At 46.2% G+C, this 24,603-nt stretch overlaps 1 protein-coding gene across 2 annotated transcripts; it reads left to right on the forward strand.

Annotated features, from left to right (window-relative positions):
- The first annotated feature begins 5,569 nt into the window (after positions 1 to 5,569).
- LOC135911091 (uncharacterized) lies at positions 5,570 to 21,593 on the forward strand. 2 transcript variants are annotated; one of them, XM_070525284.1, is made up of 6 exons: positions 5,570 to 5,629; positions 6,181 to 6,481; positions 9,213 to 9,290; positions 10,804 to 10,962; positions 19,712 to 19,828; positions 21,287 to 21,593. In XM_070525284.1, the coding sequence occupies exons 2-5, from the start codon at positions 6,441 to 6,443 to the stop codon at positions 19,788 to 19,790; spliced, it is 357 nt and encodes a 118-aa protein (XP_070381385.1). In that variant the 5' UTR covers positions 5,570 to 5,629; positions 6,181 to 6,440; the 3' UTR covers positions 19,791 to 19,828; positions 21,287 to 21,593. The 2 variants fall into 2 exon arrangements, 1 of the variants encoding a protein (XP_070381385.1); XR_010567209.2 differs by lacking the exons at positions 5,570 to 5,629; positions 9,213 to 9,290 and having other exon boundaries at positions 6,191 to 6,481; positions 10,725 to 10,962.
- Positions 21,594 to 24,603: the final 3,010 nt, after the last annotated feature.

Below are 24,603 nucleotides of genomic sequence, written 5' to 3' on the forward strand. Positions count from 1 at the left end.
GTTGTTAGGTGTCAAATCTAGCTTCGTAAGCGCTCCGTGCAGGAGCTTTGCATGCGCTTGCTTCCTCCTGCGCCAAGATCAAGACGCGAATGCTGGTACCGAGCTCATTCGTGCCGATGTTTTCTCGCGCTTAGAACAACAGAACTAAGGTTGGAGTACACTGCAGAACACGACGAGTATTCGAAAATTAGCATTTCCCTCGCGCACACAAGAGCATATTTGTTCAATCTTCACGTTGTTTAGTCTCAGCTGATTGCTCTCTATGATTCTTCAGCGGTAATACCTTCTGACATTCGAGCCCGAACGACAATACCAGAATATGCTCGAGGCACTTCGTCAACGGAGAAAAAAGCACTTACCTGCCAATTCGCCAAAACCTCTACAATGTGAGGTGCAAGGCACCCTACAAGTAAGGAAGCGACAAATGACAGTTCAAAGACGTCCACGGCCGTATTTGCTCATTTAAGTGGCATAAAATAATGGTTTGTTAACGCATTTCGAAATCGACGTCGTAAGCATACTTACTTTGTTGTGAAAAATACTTCGCTACCTGCGGTGGTTGATAGTGGCTACGGTGTTGGGCTGCTGAGCGCGAGGTCGCTGGAATAAATCCCGGCCACCGCGGCGGAATTTCGATGGGGTCGAAATACTAAAACATGTGTGTAATTAGATTTAGGTCCACGTTAAAGAACCCTAGGCGGTCCAAATTATTCCGGAGTCTCCCACCACGGCGTGCCTCCTAATCAGATCGTGGTTTTGGCACCTAAAACACTATTTAATTTAAGCACCTCACTGGGATGTCCGTGCTGTTTACTTCCTTGACACGGTATACGTGGTTGTAGTAAAATATTTCACGTCCTTTCTCAAGCGTCGGTAGTCCAAAATGGGCCTCGACGTTTTCGATTTCCTTAAAACCGCAATTTAGAACGTCCGAAAGCTTTCAAACGAGTGCCGCAAAAGCATGCCTCCGTAGCAGCGGCCGCCTCGGTGTTTCGCGCAACTGACACGGTGGCGCTGACGGCTGAGCCGATCGCCGCGCCGCCTGACCATTGCAGGGAGCCCATACCAGGTGTTTACACATTTTTTTTTTAGGTGCACCAACTTGTAAAAAAAATTGCTGTGGGCAGACAGCCCAGTTCGAACTCTTGAGCTAAATTACTCAATGAGATGGGCATTACATCTGAGAAATAAAAATGCTCAACTAAATAATTACCATAATTACACTAAATCATTTTAATTCATTAAATTATGTCACATTTTTATCATTGCTGTACGTGTGGTGCTTGATTGGCATAAGGAGCCTCACTGGGCTTGCCATATTCCAGGTACTGTACATATTTCAGTCCTCCCCGTCTGACTCTTGCTCGGCATTCTGGAGCCACTCTGCGAAGGACATGCTGTTGCCCTTAGGCGAGTGGGCACTCTTGTACCACTTGCACATTGCTGTCTAATATGTGTGGTCCTGCTTTTAATAAATGTATTTCTCTTTGCTTTCTTCCTCTACTAGAGATAAAGAGCTTACGCATATGCAGAGCTCCAATAATTCTGAGAAAAAAAAAATTCAGAGAAAGGCGATACGATTTGTATTCAATTCCTTCAGCCGTTATGCATCACCAAGCGCTATGCTCGAAACAGCAGAACTGGTTACCCTGCAAAAACGGCGATTTAAAGAACGATTAAAGTACATGTATCTGCTCTATCATGGAAAATTGGGCATCGACAAGGACACGTATACCGAGCCTCTAGCTCGTCGACCAACTCGGTCTAGCCGCGCTAAGCAGCTTAAAGATTACTACTGCAAAACAGAAGCCTTTAGAAATTCATATTTTCCCCGAACCATTAGGGAATGGAATGTACTTCCTGCTGCGGTGGTCGCCTGCGACACCATCGAATCATTCTTAAAGCTGCTTAATGAAATTGCGTAAATGACCGAGGTACATCCCTGCCCTCCTTTCCTTTTTCTTCCTCTTTTCGGCTTGTCCTTCCACATAACTGAACACACGTGTTTTCTGATGCTTCTGTCACTGCTACACATTTTTACACACTACCACATTATATTTGTCTAACAGGATGTTCTGCAATCGTTTGCCACGCGTGGTATACATATATTGTTCTAGTTTAGTTTTTCTGTCTCCTAAGTGTTTGTCACCTTGGCACTAAGAGCATTTTACATTTTCTTCTGGAATAATTTCACATTGTTAGCGCTAATTGCTACGTTCTCACAAATGACGCGCTGCTTATGTTTTTCAAATTCAGTGCTATTTCATTTTGCTCACGCTTCACACCTTGTACTCAGTCTTACTCGTCATGTATGTAACCACTCCTGCTTAAGGCCTCTAACCAGAGGCTGGCAGTAATATTGAAATAAATAAATAAATAAATAAAAAAAAATTTCAGGGAAGTCATGACCTCGCATAACCGCAGGTGACTTTGACCCCGGGACAAGATCGCATATGCATCTTGCTTTCCGAACGTTCGCTGGCGCTCTCGCGATTTGCTGGTGCCGTGAGGCGGGAGTGCAAATGGAACACCGCCTACTCGGTGATGTAGGAGGCAAAACGAACGTTCGGAAAGTGTGACGCTTGCGCAGTCTCGCCGCTGTTCATTGCAGTGCGAAGACTGCAAAGACCAGGGTAAGTGCTCTCCTTACCTTTACACGTGTATACTTGTAAAAAAAAAAGGCTTTTTTTGCTCGCATGAATAAAAGCATCTTTAGTAATCAGAATTAAACTGTTAGCAAGTTACAAAGCCTTGCAAAGCAGGCCCAGTTTTTCTTTCTCCTTTTGTACAGTGCCTCGAGGTTACAGACGGGATGCTATTAACAATAAGCTGCACTATGAAAGTCCATAAATGTTTTACGAAAACTACCGAAGCAAAACTTAGGCACTGCAATCGTTTAGGTACTATAGAATCGACCGATGAGCAGCATATTGAATTGCCCAATTTTCGTGCTCACGGCTTCAGGCGTTCTTGTGACCTTATTTATCACACTTTATGTTTCAAAAATTCCAGATTTTTTAACACAAACGCAGTAAATCTCTATGCAAATGCTTAATTATTGTGAATTATTGCTTTTATTAGGCAGCTTTTTGTTAAAATGACAAATTTGGCAAAACTAATTTGAAGCCAGAAGTTTAGGCAAAACCATGTACTTGTAAACCGGTCTTGTAGCTCCCACATTTCTATGGGGGCGAAATGCGAAAACGCCTGTGTACTTAGATTTAGGTGCACATTAATAGACTCCAGGTGGTCAAAATTTCTGGAGTGGTCCACTACGGTGTGCCTCATTAACAGATCATGGCTTTGGCACGTAAACCCCATATTTTTTTTTAGCACTAAGGTTCCTGAAGAAAGCAAGTTTACGAGGTACCAACACTCGTTCTTTGTGCGTCCTCCACTCTCGCACTTGCACTCTCTTTTATACTTGGAGCATAGCGAAGGGATCCTTTCTCTATGCTTAGATGGGTGCGTTGCTTGCACATGGTTTACTAAATGGCTAGAGGCGATATTTAATATATCGCAGAAGGTTCAAAACTAGTGCGCATGCGCCACTGATATGTCATATTTTCGCTGGAAGAAAAGACGTAGCTAAAACGAACACGACCGCTGTCATAAAAACGCACACGCGGTGGCGTAATCTCCATGCACTCCAAAAACAGTTGCACCCTCAGTGTGAGGTGAGACTGAGCGAAGACTGATTTAATCTTTTAAAATATTTAAATTATGGGGTTTTACGTGCCAAAACCACTTTCTTATTTTGAGGCACGCCGTAGTGGAAGACTCCGGAAATTTCGGCCACCTGGGGTTCTTGCACCCAAAATCTAAGTACACGGGTGTTTTCGCATTTCGCCTCCATCGAAATGCGGCCACCGTGGCCGGGATTCGATACCGCGACGTCGTGCTCAGCAGCCCAACACCATAGAGCAAGCACGGCGGGTTTTTAATCTTTTATTTCTTGCCGTCGGAAAGGAGAGCAAGTAGCTAGCGATAGACGCTGGCATATGCGAGGAAGCATGCGAGACGCCATGTCTAGTGGTATAAAACAGCACAATGTTAACAGTGGGACTGCACAGACAACGTTGGCACAGATTATGCTTCCTTATATAAACAAAAGATTACTCTGGATGTTAAATAATGTTTTTTATGAAAGAAGTACCTGCAGTTGATGCGAAAGTAAATAAGTATTGCTATTTTTCTGTATGGCTTGATTATATTTGAACATTCTTAGGGGCGCTTCCATACAACGACGAAGAGGAGGTTGGAGCAGAAAGTAGGACGCGTTACCTAACTTTTGCCTAGGGACCTTAGTTCGGGGGATGATTCATACACGTAGTTGGAAAAATTTGATCAAATGGCCCTGTCCCACGTAAGGCTCGTCATTAATCTATACGAATCTATAGGTTGGTTATATCCGCGCGCTATAGAAATTGTAGTAAACGTTCACTTACGAATTAAAATAACAAGCATAGTGTAATGTACGGATCATGTGAATGACCACGAGCACTGGCTGTCACAACGCTGGAATTACGAAGAACGGCGGCAGCGGGGGTGAAGGGTGCGTACAGTCGCGCGATTCACCGCCACTTCGAAAATTAGATTCATCATCATCATCGGCCAGGTTTTATGTCCACTAGAGGCCAGCCTCTGTCAGCGATCTCCAATTACCCCTGCCTCTTTTTAGACTACGCGATCTGCAATACTAGGGGCGTGGTTATACAGCCTGGAAACGAACGCAAACGCATGAAGTTAGCTGTCATCCCTGCTCGCCCTTCATCATTGCACCCACCAATGGTTACCAACGATTAGATACTGCACGCGGGCCGCGTAAGCGGCAGCCGCACACAGTCATTCGCAGCTACGACAGGGCTAGAGGAGAAGACTCCTCTACTTCCCAAGCGCGCATTTGATCACGAGACCTCAATGGCGGCTTGCATGCCAATCAAGCCGCCATTCTTTTCAGCTCACTCTTACGTGCTTTTTGTCGCACCCACGTTGCATGGGTCGCGCTTTCATACGGCCTTTGGGCTTCATATGGACCATCACGGTGACGACGACAGAGAAAATTTGCATGTAGTGTCGATTTAATTGCTGTCGCAATGAAACGAGCAATCGGGAACATGCGTCGAGGTCGCTTCTACCGCGGCTGCGGACGTCGCAATGTGCACCAGCTACAAACACAGCATGGACACCAACGACAAAGCCAACAGTTATTTTCCACCGCATAAGCACCAGCGGAAACATAACACTAGGCGCGCGGGGAGAGAGCGCACGCGAAGGGACCAGCTATCTCGGGTTGGCCCAGCTCGAATCCGGAATATTAACCCCGAAATAAAGCGCGCGACCCGCGTATGCAGTACTCAGGCGCACGGACAGACAAGCGTAGTCGGTATAAACTAGGTGAAAACGTGCGCTTATTCCACCGCCTCTCTCAAAGCCCGCGCTTCAATTTACCGCACGTTCAAGTCTCGCGCTTTGCGCATGCGCCACTGCCTTACAATAACCCTGAGCTTAGCGCTGCCACTGCACCGTCTCATTAATCCGTGCAGGGAATTTTCTTTTTTACGGGCAGTTTTCAGCCATAATGGTGGACCAAAGAGAAAAAGAAAATATTTCTGATATAAGTAAAAAGGTAAGATTCATGGAGTGATTATTAAAGCTAGGCTAGTCTACAAAAGATCATATCGTCGATCCACAGCATGTCATTGTCAGTGCACGGGCTTAACTTGGAGTCTAGAAGCGTCAGTGATTAACTTGGAGTCAGTCATTTTCTCGTCGTTAATATAGTCTGCATTGTTAAACTGCCCATATGCTATTGCGTGCAAATAAAGATGGAATTCAAACTGTTGCGTCAATATTTGCTCAGTTAAACTACTACTGATCGAAAAGCTTCAGGGTGTCGGTCTAGTCGATTAGGTCCGAATACGCGGAAGAGATCACCGGAACCGAACAAGACGCCGCATTAGAAATATGTTTCACATTTATACTGTCCAGCCAAACTGTAGAATAAATCATGTAATGATTTTGAACGTGAGTTTCTGCATTTCATACCCGTGGTTGGCAATTAAGATACTTTTTTGAAGCTTATATCTGCGTGGGTATGTGTGGGCAGGGAAATTTGCGGGGATTTTTTTTAGAGTCATGCGGGAAAAAGTGCTGAAAATTGGGAATTTTCATGCCCAGGAATGGAAATTCTTTTCTGAAGTACGGAACATCACCGCGCTGTCTGGTGGTTCAGGAGGCGTCTTCGCGTTTGAGCAGGGGGAGAATCCGAGTTATGAGAACGAAGCGAAGCGACATTGTGTCCTTTGTGTATTTCATGCACACAACTTTGGAGGTGTAGAGAACTTCCTCCCTGGTTTCCACGAGGTGTTACCATCGTGTCCAGGCCCTTTGGATGCTCCTAACTCGTCTCACCTGTGAAGTTTAGCGATTGCCTGTTCATGCTGACAACTGACATCCGGAACCTGATCGTTCACAACTGGTGAGTGAAGTCTTCCGTTATTAATGCATACCTCTTCGAATCTTCGGAGAAGTCTGTAGAAGAGGTTCACTGTCTCAGTAAACGTCGTGAGCAAGAACGCAATGCGAAGTGCATCGTCATCATACTTTGACTTGCGTCGAAACTATAATATTGTCACGTGGTCGTGACGTCAAAGAACACAGTGGCAATACTGTGAAAGGCAAAAACTAGCTTTTATTGGGCGAACCTGTGCCCACAAAACAGGCTACACTTAAAGCACAACGAGAGCGGCGAACACAGTCAGCGATCGTCGAAAATCTGAATAGCGGGTCAAGCGCGTCGGCTTTTATAGATCAGTCGTCGAATGTTCCAGATTAACCGATGGGACCCGCGTGTCTTCCACAAAGTTCTACACCATTCGTGTCACGCGATGAAATCTGATAACACAAGGTTCGGCGACAACAGACACGCGGATAGAAGCATCGATAACTTTCCAGAAACGTCAGATACATGCAGGCGCGTCCCTCGCTGCGCGATTACAGTTGTTAAGCGGCGAAACGTGGTCGCCCGATAAAGTACACGTGTCAATATTATACACGCGCGATCGCACATGGTTCGGCCTTGCGCACCTGGCGTGACTGTCTGATCTGAAAAAAAAAAGAAAAAAAAATTCGCTCTCGATCTAATGGAGGGGTGCGCCTTCGTGAACGTTGCGTGCCATAAGTCTTGATAAAAGAAAAAAAAAGTGAGGAGCTGTCGCATAGCTCTGACCCGTTTTCTACAAGGGCGCCTGTTTTAAAGAGAGAGTGCTCCATCTACAATAAAGCATTCAGCATGGCAAAAGTTATCAGGCGCTGTAAGTACTGCGCGGCGAGGCCGCTCCCTTGGTGGCGCGAGGGAACTCGGGAGGCTGTGAAATTGAACTGTCTCCTACTATGAGGTACTATGAATACTCATATAAGGCCCCGACTTCAGTGAGCAATTCTTCGAGGTCACACGAAGTTTCTTGAAGTGCAAGTATTAATAAAAGTATTAATAAAATTAGTATTAATAAAAGTTAGCTTGTCATCCTTCTTCACAGAGTGGAAGGACACTGCTTTTTTTTTTTTTGCTTCTGATATTTGTTAGGGCGGGAGCTGCCCAGCGCCAGGAACCCTCCGCAACGCGAGCGTGTAGGTCGAATACCGCGTGTCCTCTGCTATAGGGCGTTCCGAGAAGGCACAAAAGGCGATCCTCGCTATCAAAGCAGGGGATGTGTAGTAGAGAAAAGCATTAGTTATGTGGTCACCCTGTTATATAAGAAAATTTAGCTTCAGCTGGTAGTTTGTACACTCTTAGGCAAAGTTACACCCTTTGGCTTGCCCCTTCTGCCACACAACAATAATCGTCATCTGCCTTGATGCGTTTCCTTTCTTTAACGCTGCGAGCCCGGAACTTTCCAGCAACGAACGGCACGCGCGTTATCAGCATAGAACAGTTTACACCCTTTGGAGTGCCCCTTCTGATAACACGCGTGCCGTTCGTTACTGGAAAGTTCCGGGCTCGCAGCGTTAGAGAAAGGAAACGCATCAAGGCAGATGACGATTATTGTTGTGTGGCAGAAGGGGCAAGCCAAAGGGTGTAACTTTGCCTAAGAGTGTAGGCTGCTTTAATATTGTTGGCTGCACTGTCTTCGGGATCGGCCCACTAAAGAGGCTAGAAACACCCGATATAGCAAATTGTGTGGGAGGAGGAGGGGGCAACCCGCTAAGAAAACACTGTATTTAAAAGAAGAGAAGCCATGCATATTTCTTCTATGGGCCGGTTTGTGTGGACGGTGTAGCCTACACTGACCGAAGTCACCTATATTCTGGACCTGCAGTCTCGGACTACAACATAACCGACGCTGAGCATGCTTTCACCTAAGCTCAAAACCCTCTGAGCTGCGGGTAAGGAATGAATTTATCCATTCTAAGCAGCGTATACTCACGAACGAGGACAACTCAGTCCTATTCCGTTCATGCGTTGCTTATAGAATGCAAGGTATTCTTTTAATGTTGATTATTATATGTCAGCATCTGTTATTATTAATTTGCCTGTAAACGGTGCATTCTTTCATGAGGAAAATGAAGGTTGAGTTCGCCGTTTCTTTTTTCAGTTTCGCGCGGGAAACCTCTGCACCTGTAACGTTATTGTGACGTCACGTATTTCAATGCTTATGCTTGTATCTGGGCCGTTGTTGGCGCAGGAAAAGCTTTCGAAACTTGCGCTGTGTTGGATTTTCTGCTACATTTAGAACGCAGTCAGGTTACCCGCCGTGGTCGCTTAGTGGCTATGGTGTTCGGCTGCTATAAGCACGAGGTCGCGGTATCGAATCCCGACCACGGCGGCCGCATTTCGATGGGGGCGAAATGCGAAAACACCCGTGTACTTAGATTTAGGTGCGCGTTAAAGAACCGCAGGTGATCTAAATTTCCGGAGTCCCTCACTACGGCGTGCCTCATAATCGGAAAGTGGTTTTTGCACGTAAAAGCCCATAACTAAAAAAAAAACGCAGTCAGGTCATCAACCTGCTGGGCACGAGAAAACGCTGCCGAAAAGGATAACGTTGCGCCTAGCTCACACGGGAATTTCAAAGCCGCGTCATCGGGAGGTCTTGCATCTTACTTTTTGTTTGGCTTCCTGCGCCTCCTGCGGGAATGAAAATTGACGTTTTGCTGTTACAGGAACATAACGTAGTTCCACAACTTAATACTCCTTGCTGCCCCATTAGGTGCTGCCAAAAATCGGTGTTACCTGTCCTGACAATAACGACATGCCAGCTCACCCATCACAGAAATGAGACGGAATCGTGAGTCGAAACATACTTGCAGGTTTTTTTTGTTCTGTTCTGCTTATTTCTCCTGACAAAAAACGTGATGATGGCACCTGTGACAGATGCCACAAAATCAAGACGTCACAGCCGTTAACAGCTATCGTTACGAAAAATAAAAAGAATACTATAGAAACAGGGGAGGGGAGGGGACTGATAGACTTACTTATTTAGAGTTTCTTTTTAAAGCGTTCTAGGTTGATTTCCTTGTATTTCTATCTTTCTGCCACTAGATTTTATTATCTGTAAGCGATAAATTTGGAATCGCTAATTCACCGTCTTTTTCCCGTTCATCTTGACCATCGTATCTAAGGCTATCTCCCCATTGTAGGTATGCACCAAATACATGGCTAAGCAAGTCTTCCGGAACAGTACCGAGGGAAGTTCCCGGTGTCTCTGAAGTGTGAGTTATCAGGGAAGCTAAAATTGTATTTTCACTATCTATTTAGTAAGGACAAGTTAGTTACTTCTTTTTTTCACGCTACGGATGACAAGCTAAAGGACGTCCAACAAGGCCACTTATCAAATGACTCTGGCGAGGCCCATGCCTAGCTTTAGTAGGTGCAGCAAGAATGCTAAGTTGAGCGAGCTGGCTAACAGTGACTGGCCGCGTGAAATAAACGGGGGAAAGATTCAGTGCCCTTCCACTCTGTGACTAAGGATGACCAGTGAAGCTGTGTATGTGACCCCTCAATGGCGAACTGCACCTCCGTCGCGGGTCGGCCCGGCATTGCACTGTCTTCGGGATTTCTTTCCTACACGCAGACACGATAGTGAGGAAAGTAGCCATTAACAGCTTCGCTGTAAAAGTATGCCAGGAGAAATTCGCAACGACTATTTCACACAGGTGGCGCTCTGTCGACGAGGGAAGCTGGCGTTTGCTTCACGAACGCGACCTTTTCTACGATACTGACACGTGGTGACCATTACGGCAGCACAGCATTTCCTGTTAAAATTTTAGTCCCTGACACAGACCAGATTTCAGCTGGCACAGTGCTTCTTTTTTGTTTCACGGGTAGCATCTTCATTGGGGATTTAGCCTCGTTCTCGCACTCGCCCTCGATAGAGCCTCGGTGCCGGACAAATATCTTTAGATAACAGCACTGCTCACAGCTGTGACGTCATGAAAGAAAGACGACAGATCCATGCATTCCACTAAGAGTAGATGGAGTCGTCTAGGGTTGCAATTTTTCTCACACAGCACGGTACATTGTTGATGTACTGTCGATGACTCTGAAAATGATCGCGACAGTTAGTGAATGCACTAGCGGAAGTGCACCTTCTATAGACAGGACGTTTACTCATCGTCTAGCCCCTTTTCTCCTTTCCCCATTGCAAGATGACCAACCGAGCTCAGTCTGGTCAATTTTCTTACATTTCCCTTACCATTTCTCTTGTCTCCATTTCCAACAGGCGAAGCCATGACGACTCTCTTTTTTTCGTGTTATACGTCATTGGTCTCGTGTATGTCACCGGCGATGCGTCCGACCAGCTTCCAGGTGACGCTTGACGTCTGGGCGCCCAAGCTGTGCACGGCCGACGTCGTGGACGTGCTCGCGAGCTTCACAACGCCGGCATCTGTCAACGTTGCGACGCGAAGATGGCATCCCCTGACGACATCCGCCGAACTGCAAGCCGAAGCTTCCACAAGGTAAGCGATATACCCTAGGGAATTTGCAAGCTCGGCAACATTGAAGAAATTTTCCTACTTCGAAGTGGCTTATACGTATGAACTAGAAGAGTAGGCACGTTTTTTTTTTGTTTTTGATTCAGCCGCTCTTACCTCAAGTTTACCGCCAGCATTGATTCTTGGACTTATCTCTATAAGAACCACAAACTAGCGGATAGCGAACTTCTGAAACTGATTTAGAATGTTTATCGCTGGATTATTCAGCCTGTTAAACAAGCAGCCGCCAAGCACAGTTAGCGATGCATGACCATGCTCTCTGAGTCGAATCCTGAGGCGTTTCTTCGTCTCAGTCTGAAAAATTTATTGTTCAAAGTGCCTGTTTTTGAGCGCGTAGAGTTACAAAAGTTACAATGAATCCTTGGTTCATACATCTAATCCAACCCAGTTCACTTCGTAAAACGTGAAGTTGTTTTCTTTATGAAAGCATTTAATAACCACTTTGTGGAAGGTGTAAATCCCACACCATCAAAATTCGGAAATATTGGAGGGGTCTTTCTAGGATCCGTAGTTCGGTCGCACTGCAATTGGTACTACATACTGTTAGATATGGAGCTGGTTCCTGCGATTACTTCGAGTTCCCCAGACCACATCGGATTGCAGCACAGCTAATTGAGGAATGCAGAAGCAGGAAAGCGCATTCCAGAGAAGCGGCCGAGCAGACAAGTTTAAGGCAACGAGTTTACATGCCAACAAGTTCGTGCGCCGCCGGGATTAGCAGGTGGGCATCCGACAATGAAGCAGGTGCAGCCCTCCCCTTCTCTTTGTTCGAAGTGCATTGCCAGTCTGCGATGCAAGACCGCAGCAAGCCGCCAGGTGTGACACCACGACACGGGCGCCTACCATTGGCTGAAAGTGGCGTCATCGGAGTGGACTCTCCCATTGGTCAAACATGACGTGACTTGCAGTGCTCGAAGGGTTTATAAGAAGCCTTCCAGAGAGACCTGAGCATCCTGGGACATGCCCTGATTCCCTGTTTCACCTCTCTCGAACCTCTTGCCGCGGGCCGCAGCGTCCGAGTTGCTGCCGGCCCGTAATGTCAGTACGCCTGTTACATGACTCTCACCTCCCTGTATAGAATGTAAAATAAATCATCTCGACGTCCGTACCCCAAACCCTACATCTGGTTGGCAGCGGTAGGATCGCCTCCGAATACATCAACTGGTGGCAGCGCTACGAATCAACCTTCGTCCAGAGAGATCGTAAGGAACCGGGAAGAGCGAAGAAGAGAGAGCCTTCGTCGAAAGAGGTCCGAAGAGACTGGGAGTATCGAAGAAGGAGCGAGCCTTCGACCCAGGGAGTCCGGAAGGAACCGGGAACAGCGGACAAATGAACCGGATGGCAGGGTGCTGCAACCGTAAGTGAGCGCGTGGTTTTTTTTCCTTATGATTCGCCAGACTCAAAGGTTGTGTGTTCAATTTTGATAGTTCTGGGAATCGGGAGTTTGTTGCATTGTGTGTTTGCACAAATTGATTAAGGAAAACAGTTTTAACCACCTGTCGGGGCAGCTGCCATGGATCTTAGAAGGTTGACGAGGTTGGACTTGTTGTTGGTGTGCGACGATTTGGGAGTTGAGGCGGACGAACGGATGGAAACGCCAGCTATCATAAAGGCGATTAATGATAGTGGCAATGATCACAAAAGCATTGAGCTTGCTTGGGAGGTGATACAGGAGCCACGGGAGCGTGTGCGTCGTGTACGTTTGCGGGAGCGTCGTGAGCTTAGGAGTGAGCTTAAGCGTGAAGAACGCGAGAATGAACGGAAGCAGGAGCTTCAAGAACTTGCTCTTAGGTGTGAGCGTCACGGACGTGAGAATGAACGCGAACGTGAGCGAGAGGAAAAGTATGCGAGAGAGAAGGCAGCACTGATCAAAGAGATAGAGTATTGTGATCAGTTATTGGCACAAAGACAACGGCTTTCTGAGAATTCTGTAGGAAGTACAGAGCGAAAGAATGAGGAAGCATCTAGCAGATTTTCGCCAGAAGCCGACGAAAAGAGTAGTGCCTGTGAGATTGGCTGCAGATTCATAGGAAAAGGGAAAAGGCTAGCTGCTAACGATGCCTTAGTGGCAACAGAGGCCGTTAAAGGCCGGAGTGAGAGCGACGAGGTGCTGTGCCAACAGATGACTGTGGAGACAGCTAGGCCAGCTGCGAACAAATTGGCACAGTTACCGAGCGTGTGCGTCGCTGGTAATGTTAGCGAGGTTGCTAGCGAAGAAAAGGGTACTTCTGACCCGACAGAAGCGAGCACCCATGTAGAGCCAGATGTGCGTGCAGAAGTGAAGTGCGAGCGGGACGATGCAGTTGAGAATAGTTCTTGGGGTGGCGAGCTCCGTAGCTCTCGAGAGAACAACTGCATTGTTCAGGGATCGGTGCGGCTCTCCGCCAGTCTAGGTAGCCTAGAGAGGGATGATTCAGTTCATAATCATTCGGACTGTGGGCGTGAGACAGCGATCGATGCCGACGGGCTGTGTGCCGATGCACAGCGTGAGCTGGGCAATGTAGCAGAGGGCAGTTCGCAAGAGTGCGAGTTGTCTTACTCGAGTAAAGCCTGCTGCATTGTGCCAGAGTCGGTTGAGCTGTCCGCCAGTCGAGGCAGAGAGAGTGTTGATTTTAGTGAGAATCACTCAGACTGTGCGGGTAAGAGACCGATCCGGGCCGACGAAATGTGTACCGGCCAGCACGAGGCACGAGAAGGCGACATGAAGGCGAGTGCAAAGAGAAAGCGCCGTAAAAAGAAGCGCGGTAAAGACCGAAAGACGGTAACAAATTTAGCGCCGCCAAAGATGGCGAGAAACCCGAAAGGGCAGGGCGCGAGGAAGAAGGTGCGGTCGTCCAGGACGATGTTGACGCATCCAGAACGTTCGAGCCACCTGTCAAAGGGGGACCGCGAAGAATGTTCTGCGCGGACGCGGACAAAGGGCACGGGGCAGTTTATCTCCTCGTCGTTCCGTAGTTCTTTTCATAGCTCAGCGCGCAGTTCGAAGAAACGCAAGGTGATAGGACGAGACCAGGTGGGGAGTAGCGACGCGGTCAATCGAGTTTGTGTTGAAAGCGGGGCGCGAGGACGCAAATTGGCAGGAGACCGTAACGTCTTGGGGGAGCTGATAGTTAGTCAGCCCTTTTGTTGTTCCCCGGCAGCCAGAGTAGCTTTCAGACCACGTCCACCCCGCGTTCGACTCAAAGTATGAGTCAGTCGTAAGCAATCGGGAACGGGAAGCCAAGAGAGCTTCCGTAGAAGTAAAACGTGTTGTTTTGTGTTTTATTTTGAGCATCGGAATGTTTTCGCGATTTGATACTAGGATTTCTTTCAATATGTAAGGTTTGAGCTTTGTTTGTGTTTTCGTTCGAGAAGCTCGAGATTTGAAAGATGCGTTTTAAGTAAACATGTAGTGTAGTCTCGCGAGATGCTCATTAATAAGTAGATAGGCTTTTTTTTTTGTGTGTGTGAGTAACCTGAAGGTCAAGGTTATCGTTGAAAGGCCTATGGTAAAGCGCGTGTGTTATTTAACCTTCTTTCTTTTTAAGCGTTTTTGAATTTTGTAAGGTTAAGCGCGTAGATTTGAGTGAGTGCATGATTTGCACTGAGAAGCGTTCTTAGTTCCATTAGCGCGTGTCCTGTGTGGACGGAAGGAAGCAGACTTTATGACTGGGTTGCTAGTGTGTGTGGAGGGCAGCCGTATTCTGACTTCTTTAGTGAGCGTGCGTGGAAAGAGTTAGTAGAAGACGCATCATTTTAAGAGTTCTGCGGAGTGTGTGAGTCCCGCAAGTTTAATTGTTCGTTTATGTCACGTGTCCTGTAGGACCTTCAGGGAAAAAACGTGAGTAAGCGTAAGTGAAAAGTTTGCCTACAACGCAAGTACGCGTTCTGTTTAGTGACCACAAGGCTAGTGCGCTTGTGATTACGTGCTTGTGAGGTTGACCAGATTGTTCAGTGGCACCAATACGTGCGATAAGTACGCCACTGCGATAGATTGGAAACATGTTGTTCGTGTAGTTAGGCCACTTAAGTTATGTTCGGCTGTTTTCATTTGTTGTTTGCATCGTCAACGACCCTTTTGTTTTGCAACAACAATAGTACTCTGGTCTTGTCGGCAATCGAGGAGAAATGGATAGCTGTTTGGAGGGGTGGTTGGAACTGTTTTGTCGAAATTGGGGAAATAAAAGATCAGGGTTGATTTTGACTCAGTAATAGTCTGGCGAGTCAGGGGTGAAGAGCCTGCGCTTACGCGTGGTGCAGCGCTGTGCTGTTTTGTTTGTTTGACGTCTGTTCTCCAGGGCCAAGGATCCCGAAGTTCGTCAAACGAGGCTCGACCCCAGTACCCTGCAGCTTCTTTCAGCGTTCCTCATGGCCAGCGAATTGATTTCACCGGCCATTCAGAACAACCGGGGCGAGGACGAGCTGTTAGATATGGAGCTGGTTCCTGCGATTACTTCGAGTTCCCCAGACCACATCGGATTGCAGCACAGCTAATTGAGGAATGCAGAAGCAGGAAAGCGCATTCCAGAGAAGCGGCCGAGCAGACAAGTTTAAGGCAACGAGTTTACATGCCAACAAGTTCGTGCGCCGCCGGGATTAGCAGGTGGGCATCCGACAATGAAGCAGGTGCAGCCCTCCCCTTCTCTTTGTTCGAAGTGCATTGCCAGTCTGCGATGCAAGACCGCAGCAAGCCGCCAGGTGTGACACCACGACACGGGCGCCTACCATTGGCTGAAAGTGGCGTCATCGGAGTGGACTCTCCCATTGGTCAAACATGACGTGACTTGCAGTGCTCGAAGGGTTTATAAGAAGCCTTCCAGAGAGACCTGAGCATCCTGGGACATGCCCTGATTCCCTGTTTCACCTCTCTCGAACCTCTTGCCGCGGGCCGCAGCGTCCGAGTTGCTGCCGGCCCGTAATGTCAGTACGCCTGTTACATGACTCTCACCTCCCTGTATAGAATGTAAAATAAATCATCTCGACGTCCGTACCCCAAACCCTACAATACATAGCTACTTAAAAAAAATGTGTTCTCTATGTTCTATCCCATTTCTCGTGCATATTTCTCTAAAGGATGTTTAGCGAATTATCGCGTATATTTAGCGGATTACAGCGAATATTTAACATTAGTAAATGAAATATTGCAAGAAAAATTGATAACGCTCGGTTGAAACGTGTCTTATCAAAACCTCAACTACCCGCCGCGGTAGATTAGTGGCTATGGCTTTGCTCTTCAGAGGTCGCGGGTTGGATTCCGGAAGCAGCTGTCGCACTTTAATGGGGGCGAAATGCAAGAATACTCGTGTACTTACACTTCGGCCTTCGTTAAATAATCCCAGATGGCCCAAATTATTCTAGAATCGCCCCACTACGGCGAGCCTAATAACCAGATTGTGGTTTTGGCACGTGAATTTCAACAATTTATTAACATTTTTTGTTGCAAACCTAAGCTATTAGTGAAGGCGTACACAAACCGTAAAGGGTCATCGTAAAGGGTCATTTTCAGAGTCATCGAGGTATCCTTGCAACGCGCGCTGATGAAACCCATTTTGAAGACAATTCTAGCACAGGTACGCCGCAAAAGAATAAATAACATACGAGACAGATCATTATTTATTTATTTATTTCTTCATACTGTCAACCCTCTTCTGATGGTCCTTATAGGGTGGGTTTAAATACAGGCAGACCATATATACAGGTGCATCAAGCGGCAGCGGAATCACAAAAATACATGTTTAACAATTTTTCAAATTCACGAACATCACTGGCATTTGCCACAAAGCTTGGTATCGCGTTCCAGAGTTCAATCATGGTAGGGAAAAAAAAAGCGGAACACATCACTGTGAGCAAAGTATGGGCGCAAAACATATTGATGATTAACACGACTGCTTCGTTTTCCTGGAAGCTGCACATACTCATCTTTGTTTATTATTAAATGTCCATGTAGTATTCTAAAAAACACTTTCAGACGATTTTTTTTTGCCTTCGTACCTCTAGTGTTTGCAGTTCACAAGACTGCAACATCAGTGTGACTGAATCTAAACGGCGGTATTTTGAGCATATGAAGCGCGCGGCACGACGTTGAACTTTTTCTTACTTGTAGTCATTTCTTTCTGATGAGGGCTCCAGGTGACTGAGGCATATTCAAGTAAAGGTCTAACGAAAGTTTTATAAGCTATCATCTTTACATCTCGCGAAGCTTGACCTAGTTTTTGCCTTAAGCAACCTAGTCTCTGATTCGGCTTCGAGCACACATTTTCTATGTGCGTATGCCATGTCAGATTATGCGTGACTGTAACACCTAAATATTTAAACTGGTTAGCACTAACTAACAAATTACCATCGATGTAATAGTTAAAAGGCAGAACGTTTACTTCCCTAGTCATATGTGTGTATGTTGATTTAGTGTAGTTTATATTCATACCCCATAATTTACACCATCGGCTGAAGTTTTCTAAACAACGACTAATTCTGAGTTGATCCTGAACATTGGTTACGGTAGAATACATTAGGCAATCATCTGCAAAAAGCTTCATTTTTACCGGTTCTTCAACAACAGAGGAGATATCGTTTATATATATAAGAAATAACAGTGGGCCCAAGACTGACCCCTGAGGAACACCTGAAAGCTTGGAGTGGACTTGACAGGCTGCCATCTAAACTTACGGTCTGTTTACGATCACTGAAATATTCTTTTATCCATAGCACTAATCTTTCATCGATACCTATTTCTCTCAGTTTAAAGATCAGCTTATTATGCGGAACTTTATCAAAGGCTTTCACAAAATCTATACAAATAACGTCAATCTGGTGCTTCTCATCGAAGGCTGCAGCGAGATCACGAACTACTTTAATTAATTGTGTAATGGTAGATAGTCCAGTACGGAAGTCATGCTGGGATGAGTAAAGTAAACTATTCGCTTCTAGAAATTGTAAAGTATGTTTTGCGATTATGTGTTCTAGAAGTTTACAACTGATACATGTGAGTCAAATGGGACGGTAATTATTTACAAGTGTGCGATCACCGCCTTTGTACACTGGTATAACTACGGCCCTGGGCCAGTCTGTTGGTAGAGAATGCGTATGTAATGATTTCTCGAAAATTATCGTTAAGTAGTAGGAAATCCATTCAGCATAGCGTTTCAGAAATTCAGGACAAATTCTGTCAGGTCCACTAGATTTTTTTCCATCTAAATTCAGCAGCAATTTGAACACCCCAGATTTTCCATTGGGTAACGTGTAATAAAGGGAAATGCTCGTCTGTATTCATGTTTGTATTATTAGTAAACACAGATTGAAAGAAGTAATTAAAATGTTCGGCAATGTCCGCAGACTTTGTTCTACTTTGTTCTAGCGCAGCTTTGTTCCAAAGCTCATCTACAGTTTTTTTCCTTTGCATGGTGCTCAAATTGGCCAAACGAGAATTCCAAAAAATCTAATATTGAATTGTCATCAGCACGTTTGTAGTCCTTTACCGTAATTACAGGGGAGCATTTCATACGGGACATACTGCTAGTAGCCACATTCACTACAATCATTCTGTGATCGGAAATACCGTCTTCAATTGTCAAAAAAATGATGTTCTATAGTATTGGATAGGAACACTAGGTCCAATAATGACCGCGACCTAGAAGTTATCCTTGTGTCCTCTTGAACGATTTGATTTAGATTAAAAGAAAACATTATGTCTAGTAGTTTGCCAGCGCTGGATGCTTCAGCGCCGCTGCAGAGTAGGTCCTGCCACTTGATATGCGGTAAATTGAAGTCTCCGGCCATAATTAACCGTGTGTTTCTATGTACGTTGTTGCACAAGAATGTGTCCAATTGGTTTAGGAAGTCCAGCGAAGTCGAAGGTAGCCGATATATTGCACCGACTAGATAAATGTCGCTCTAGCGGACCATTAATGTCCGCTAGAGCGAGAATGATTAGAGCATCTGAGTGGCTCGGTGTTTTGGTAGTCACAACTGTACTATTTACCAGATAAAGCGCAGGGGAAGGTAACTGTTTCGTCTAATTGAAATGTAAAAGTAATAAGATAAGAGGAAGTGAAAGCAGACGAAAAGGTAACTCGCCGGAGGTAGGAGTCGATCCCGTGTCTTTCGCATTACGCATGCAGTACTTTATAGATTGGGACATCGCGGGGCCTCTCCTCTCGACCACCTTCTTGGGTCCAAGGCTGGGCACCGGGAGTGTTAGCCAGCGCCTCTCACGGCCGAGGAGGCACTACCGTGAACACATTTACTCCGAGGGCACAGTTATTTACACACTTCCGCAATAGCCTTTGACGTGCATGCTTCTGTCACTTTCATAAACCTAATATTCTTGCTCACACAGCCCAGAAATGTGTGCAGCGTTTACAACTTAACGCGGCAGCATATGCTGCTTACTCAAGACAGCGTCACAAGATTTGCCCAAGTGCTCACTAATGTGCATCGAGCCCAATGCTGCTTAATGCCGGCGTTGTGTGTGTGTGTGTGTGCGCGCGCGTGTGTGTGTGTGTGCGTGTGTGTGTGTGCGCGCGTGCGTGTGTGTGTGTGTGTGCGTGCGTGTGTGTGTGTGTGTGTGTGTGTGTGTGTGTGCGTGTGTGTGTGCGTGTGCGTGTGCGTGTGTGTGTGTGTGTGTGTGTGTGTGTGTGTGTGTGTGTGTGTGTGTGTGTGTGTGTGTGTGTGTGTGTGTGTGTGTGTGTGTGTGTGTGTGTGTTTACGGTTTCGTTTGACGCTGTCTCGCTCCCAGAACACAGGTCCAAGGAGGCCCAGCCTTTCCACCAGTCGAGCTCAATCACGCCTCCTTCAAGCAACACAACAAGGGGTGATGCCAACACGTTCGTGGCTTCAGTGTTCCACCAGTCACGTAAGTAAGACCGTATGCCTCGTACATTTTTACGAAATTGTCGCGTACACAGCAAGAAAAATTACCTGTTGCGGAATCTGCTTCTTCCTGGCTCGAAATGCCGCTGAAGACATCATTGGTGTCTGCTTCCAGCAGCACATAGTGGCCCCTGTACTCAATAGGCGGTTCCGAGATCCTTCGTGGGAAAACACTTGACTGCAGGTCTCTTTAATTAAGCCATTTTCGCCCTCAGATTCATCGCTTCAGTGCCTCGCCTGGGTATAATAAATACTATATTAAAACTAACTCGAAGGAATCGCGAATATCTGCTCGCAGCATGAAAAGTTCACTTTAACAGAAAGGATCTAAGTAACAGAACTCATTATTCCTGGCAAACCACACAAACAAAAAAATGAAACTGGACCAAAACCAAAAGGCAGATGAAAAAAAAATAGGTAGTTAGATTTTCGTGATGCAAGACGTTGCTTTAAGTAAACTTAAGCTCTCGAGTAAATGTTGCTTGCCGGCATTTCGCAAACCTGTGCGCTGTCACGAAAGCTGGAATTTCACTTAGTTTGCAAAAAATTTATTCGTTCTCCCCTTGTCGCTGAAGAAATACGCCAAGGATCCAGGCCATTATCAGATACAGAATGTGTGAGCACCGCTGAACGATGTCCTCACCGTAACTTTGTAGACTGCAGGGGCATATTGAGGACTTCCTTAATCACCCTTTTCGTCGTCAGCCTCGCGGGTTTCCACATCCTCGTCGACATGTGCGTAGTTGTCTGTGTGTACAGAATCACCATTTGCTTCTTCGGTAGCTAGCATCAGTTCCTCAAAGTTTGCCGATCAGGACATCTCGCTAGACTGAGTAGCAGGTGTCAGGAATGACTGCGGAAGTTCGATTTAACCGAATTAGCGTTTCATTTTAAGCGGATTGCTTTTGCGTTGGACCTGTGTGAAACCAACCAAATGTACAGTGTTCCGCGTACCCCCAAATTCGCCTTAACCGGGATCGTCTTAACAGCAGCTTACTGTAAGAGAAAATGGTAAGGGTTGGCATGCGGGTAGAAGCAGAAAACTTCGAGTATGTCTAAAAAATAGCGATGTTGCTGCCACACGGCGCCTACGCGCTCCAGGTCTTCATGGCATCGGGCCACATCTCGGTGCCATTTCTGCATGCACGCTTGTACTACATCTACCGCTACTGTTCTTTAATATCACAGTTCATTGTCTTAAAACGTAAGTCGTAACGCCTGCCCACCGGAATGCGTGATAATTGATAGTGACTCACTTCCCCCTCTCCCCTCCCCGTGTGTTCTGCAAATGGGAGAATGGCCTTTAGTAGTACGCCGAATGAATGAATGAATGAAAAAATGAATGAATGAATGCAACGAAATACCTCAGTTTATTAGTGAGACACTCTAGAGAAGCCCCAACTTAAGTGAATTTTGTTAGTTTGCATCCGTATGCTTGCAGCTCATCTAGGCGCTGGTCGTGGACCACTTCCCGAGCCCCACGAAGCAGCCGTGCCCACCGAGGCCCAGATCCGCGCCGAAGGCTACAGCCGAGGTCCCATACCAATTCATCACGGCCGAGGAGCGCCGGGAAATCTGTGGACAGCGCTCAGGGAGGAGACAAAAGACACTCACACGTAGTGACACAATCCTGATTTTAAAGAAACAAATAAAAAGAAAACACCCACACAAATTGTACTGGTATAGAGGGTCCTTCAATCACTGTGATTTCATTTAACAGTACAAATAAAGAGAAACACAGAGTGAAATTGTACTGGTAAAGTGTTCTTCCTGCTGATTTTATTTGTTTAGGGGGATGAAGGATGAATATTAAGGCGGGAGACCTGAAGGCCCAGCTTCCTTTTATTTATAAACAGCCTTGCAAACTTCATAAATTTCGCTCTTTTCCCATTTTTGGCTCTCTTTTTTCTTGTCCAGACATTTACGAAAGTTGCCAGTACAAGTATCTGGCTGCATTAGGAGGAAATGTAATGCAATTGTTTATCGATAAACAAATATCCCCAAGCAGGCACTCTCAAACCCATGAAGCAACCTTGAGCTACTACAGTATCTCCAGGGAAGCATTTCCACCAATATTTAGTGTTGCATCTTTCCTTGCACACTTTAGAATGATGTTTAAGGAATTCCATAACATAACAATAGAGAGAAAATGTTCACTTTGCCATTCTCCAGCCCTTGCACGTAATTGCAAGGGATAAGGGGAAGTCACTATAGGGAGTCATTATAGCACTGAATCGCACTTGTACAGAGTGGTCGAGCGGCCGCCAGCGTCCGCAGTTACTACCATGAGGTAGCTGCAAGGTTCCACTTATGTTGGTCCTATAGCGCATGGACCTAGCATGCGAATTGACCATGCGTGGCCTCGTTGCGGCGTCGGCCTGTGCTTTTTTGTTTTTGTAAACGACAGTCAAGAAGACCAATTGACCACTCTAGACAAGTGTCGCTCAGACTGTACATCAAAATCGTCCCTGAGACTTACGAAGGCACGTCCTTATTAACAAAGAAACAGCACGCAAACGAAAGCGGTCATTTCAAGGCAAGACAAGAAACAAGGTAAGTACAAGATCATCCAAAAACAGCGATGGACACCCGAGCAAGTGCAGCGCAGTCTGCAACCTCCGTACAAAGGTAAGACCAATTAGACGAAGCTCCACGATTTTTCAGAAGAGGCCGAACCGTGGAGACAGGTTAAAAAAAAGAAAGAAGAAGAAGAAACCTGCGGCGTCTCTATACGGCAAACATTCATGATATTTTATGGCTGTGCCTTGATAATCGGGATGTCATCTATAAGATGCTCCAGGAGGTCAGCTCGTATGTACCTGTTGGATAACGAACAGCGAAATGGCACCTCCGCCGTGACGTCACTTAAATGAGCGAACATAATTGGTCGGCACATATATGCATATATACAAGTCGGGCTGTAGTGTCCTTACCAGAACAGTCTTAGTATGTCACTTTGTGAGAGAGTGTTACCAAACAATTTTGAAGGCCGGTCGTGAAAAATGTAAAGGAATCGATTTGGAAAAACAAGAAAGTGCCACAAGATAGGCACGCATTCCAGAGAGTGCGGACAGCGTGACACAGGAGTCGCTGTAGGAGTTACCACGAACCATGAAGTGTGCAACAAAACTCGCTCTAGAGAAATCTAGAGCTGATGTCGCTGGTGTATCGAAGGGTAAGTTGCGGAAATTAGCTGCCTGACGTCATACTCCCTCTCTTCCCTTCACCCTCTCCTTTTTTGATTTAGTAAAGGGTAACTGATACTCCTTTGTTTATCCCCGCATCCCTAATGAGCCGCACTGTTCCTTACTATCAAAAGATTGTACCAAATTGGCTTGAGAAGTTTAAAGTAAGGAGGGTTTAGGAAAACGGGCGCGGGGATATTTAGAAGCATTCTGAGCAAAGAAAAACGACTTTCGAGCGAGCTACTGCGCCGATTGTAATGTTGCAAGGTCTTCGCGCACTGATCCCTGCAACAGCTACTCACGAAACGATAGAAAGCGTGCTCAAAAATTGTTGTCTTGGTAGCGTGCTCGCTAAATCAAACGCAAGATTAACCATGTGAGCCTGTTGCTGAGCCGAAGTATCCAATCAGGTCGTGGACAAGTGGTTTCGACGAACGTTGATCATACTCTAAGATGACGGAGAGGCCACGGGTTCGATTCCGGCGCTTTGCATTTTTCATTTCTACTCTTTTTTTAATATAGTTCCGCTCATATTTATTTAATGGCTACACAGGGCAATAGATGCACCATCAGTTCCGGGTCGATGACTGCGTAAAGAAGCTCCAAGGCCATGCAGCGCTTCGCTATTTCATACGACGGCTCGAATGTTAGCGAAAGTAAAGCTCACGATTGTCCTCCCCTTGAACGCACTGCAGCAATATTGAATAACTGTTGTCACTAATTGTCTCTGCAAGCGGACAAATACATACGCCAAGGGGTGATTATGGTTATCGCTTAAATTATCAAGACCCCAGGTTTAAAAACATCTATTAACATCACAGTCGATGTGGGTCAGAGTATCCTGATTGACGTCACAAAGATGCTAACGCCACGTGAGAGCATACATCGGCCTCACCGCAATATACATTATAAAGGCTGCGGAAAAATGTTCATGTCATTTCAGCCAAAAGTACGCTTCGGTGCGTCGGCTCCACCGCAATACAAAGCGCTACCAGAAGTGGGCTTCAACACATTACACGTCGTGGGAAAATTTTTGTTATGTCGTTTCGGGGGCCCATCTGAAGCCCCGCAGTACGTACGCAGTTCCATCCTTTTAAAACTTGGCGCCAAGTACCTCTTTCTTTCTCATGCACCCTCCACACGTGCTCATACTTCGCTTATTCCTATTGGACTACAACCATCTCGTGACGTAGCCCCCCTTTACGCATTCTTTAACGACCTTGTGACCGGCAAAGTCCGTTGCACGGCAATATGATGAATCATGTCCACGCTTTAGTAAAGTTAAGAAGCGCCCCCTACCGGAGAGGCGATAAAAAATAAAGTTAGGAGTGGCGTCACGTGACGTATAGTCGAATAGGAAGAAGGCGAGCGGGAGGGTGAGGCCCGAAGAAAGGAGAAAGACGGGGAAACAGTTTAGTGGCGCGAAACTTTAAACGGTCGCCTTACTTATGCAGTGCGAAGCTTATCTTTCGCAAAATCTAGCCAAAAATTTTTTCCCACGGTCTGTCTTGTAGTGAAGCCGACTACTTACGATGATTTGTCTTACAGTGAAGCCAATCCTTGGTAAAGTTAA

This window comes from Dermacentor albipictus, chromosome 9 (assembly GCF_038994185.2).
Source record: "Dermacentor albipictus isolate Rhodes 1998 colony chromosome 9, USDA_Dalb.pri_finalv2, whole genome shotgun sequence".
In the NCBI taxonomy this organism is placed as follows: domain Eukaryota; kingdom Metazoa; phylum Arthropoda; class Arachnida; order Ixodida; family Ixodidae; genus Dermacentor; species Dermacentor albipictus.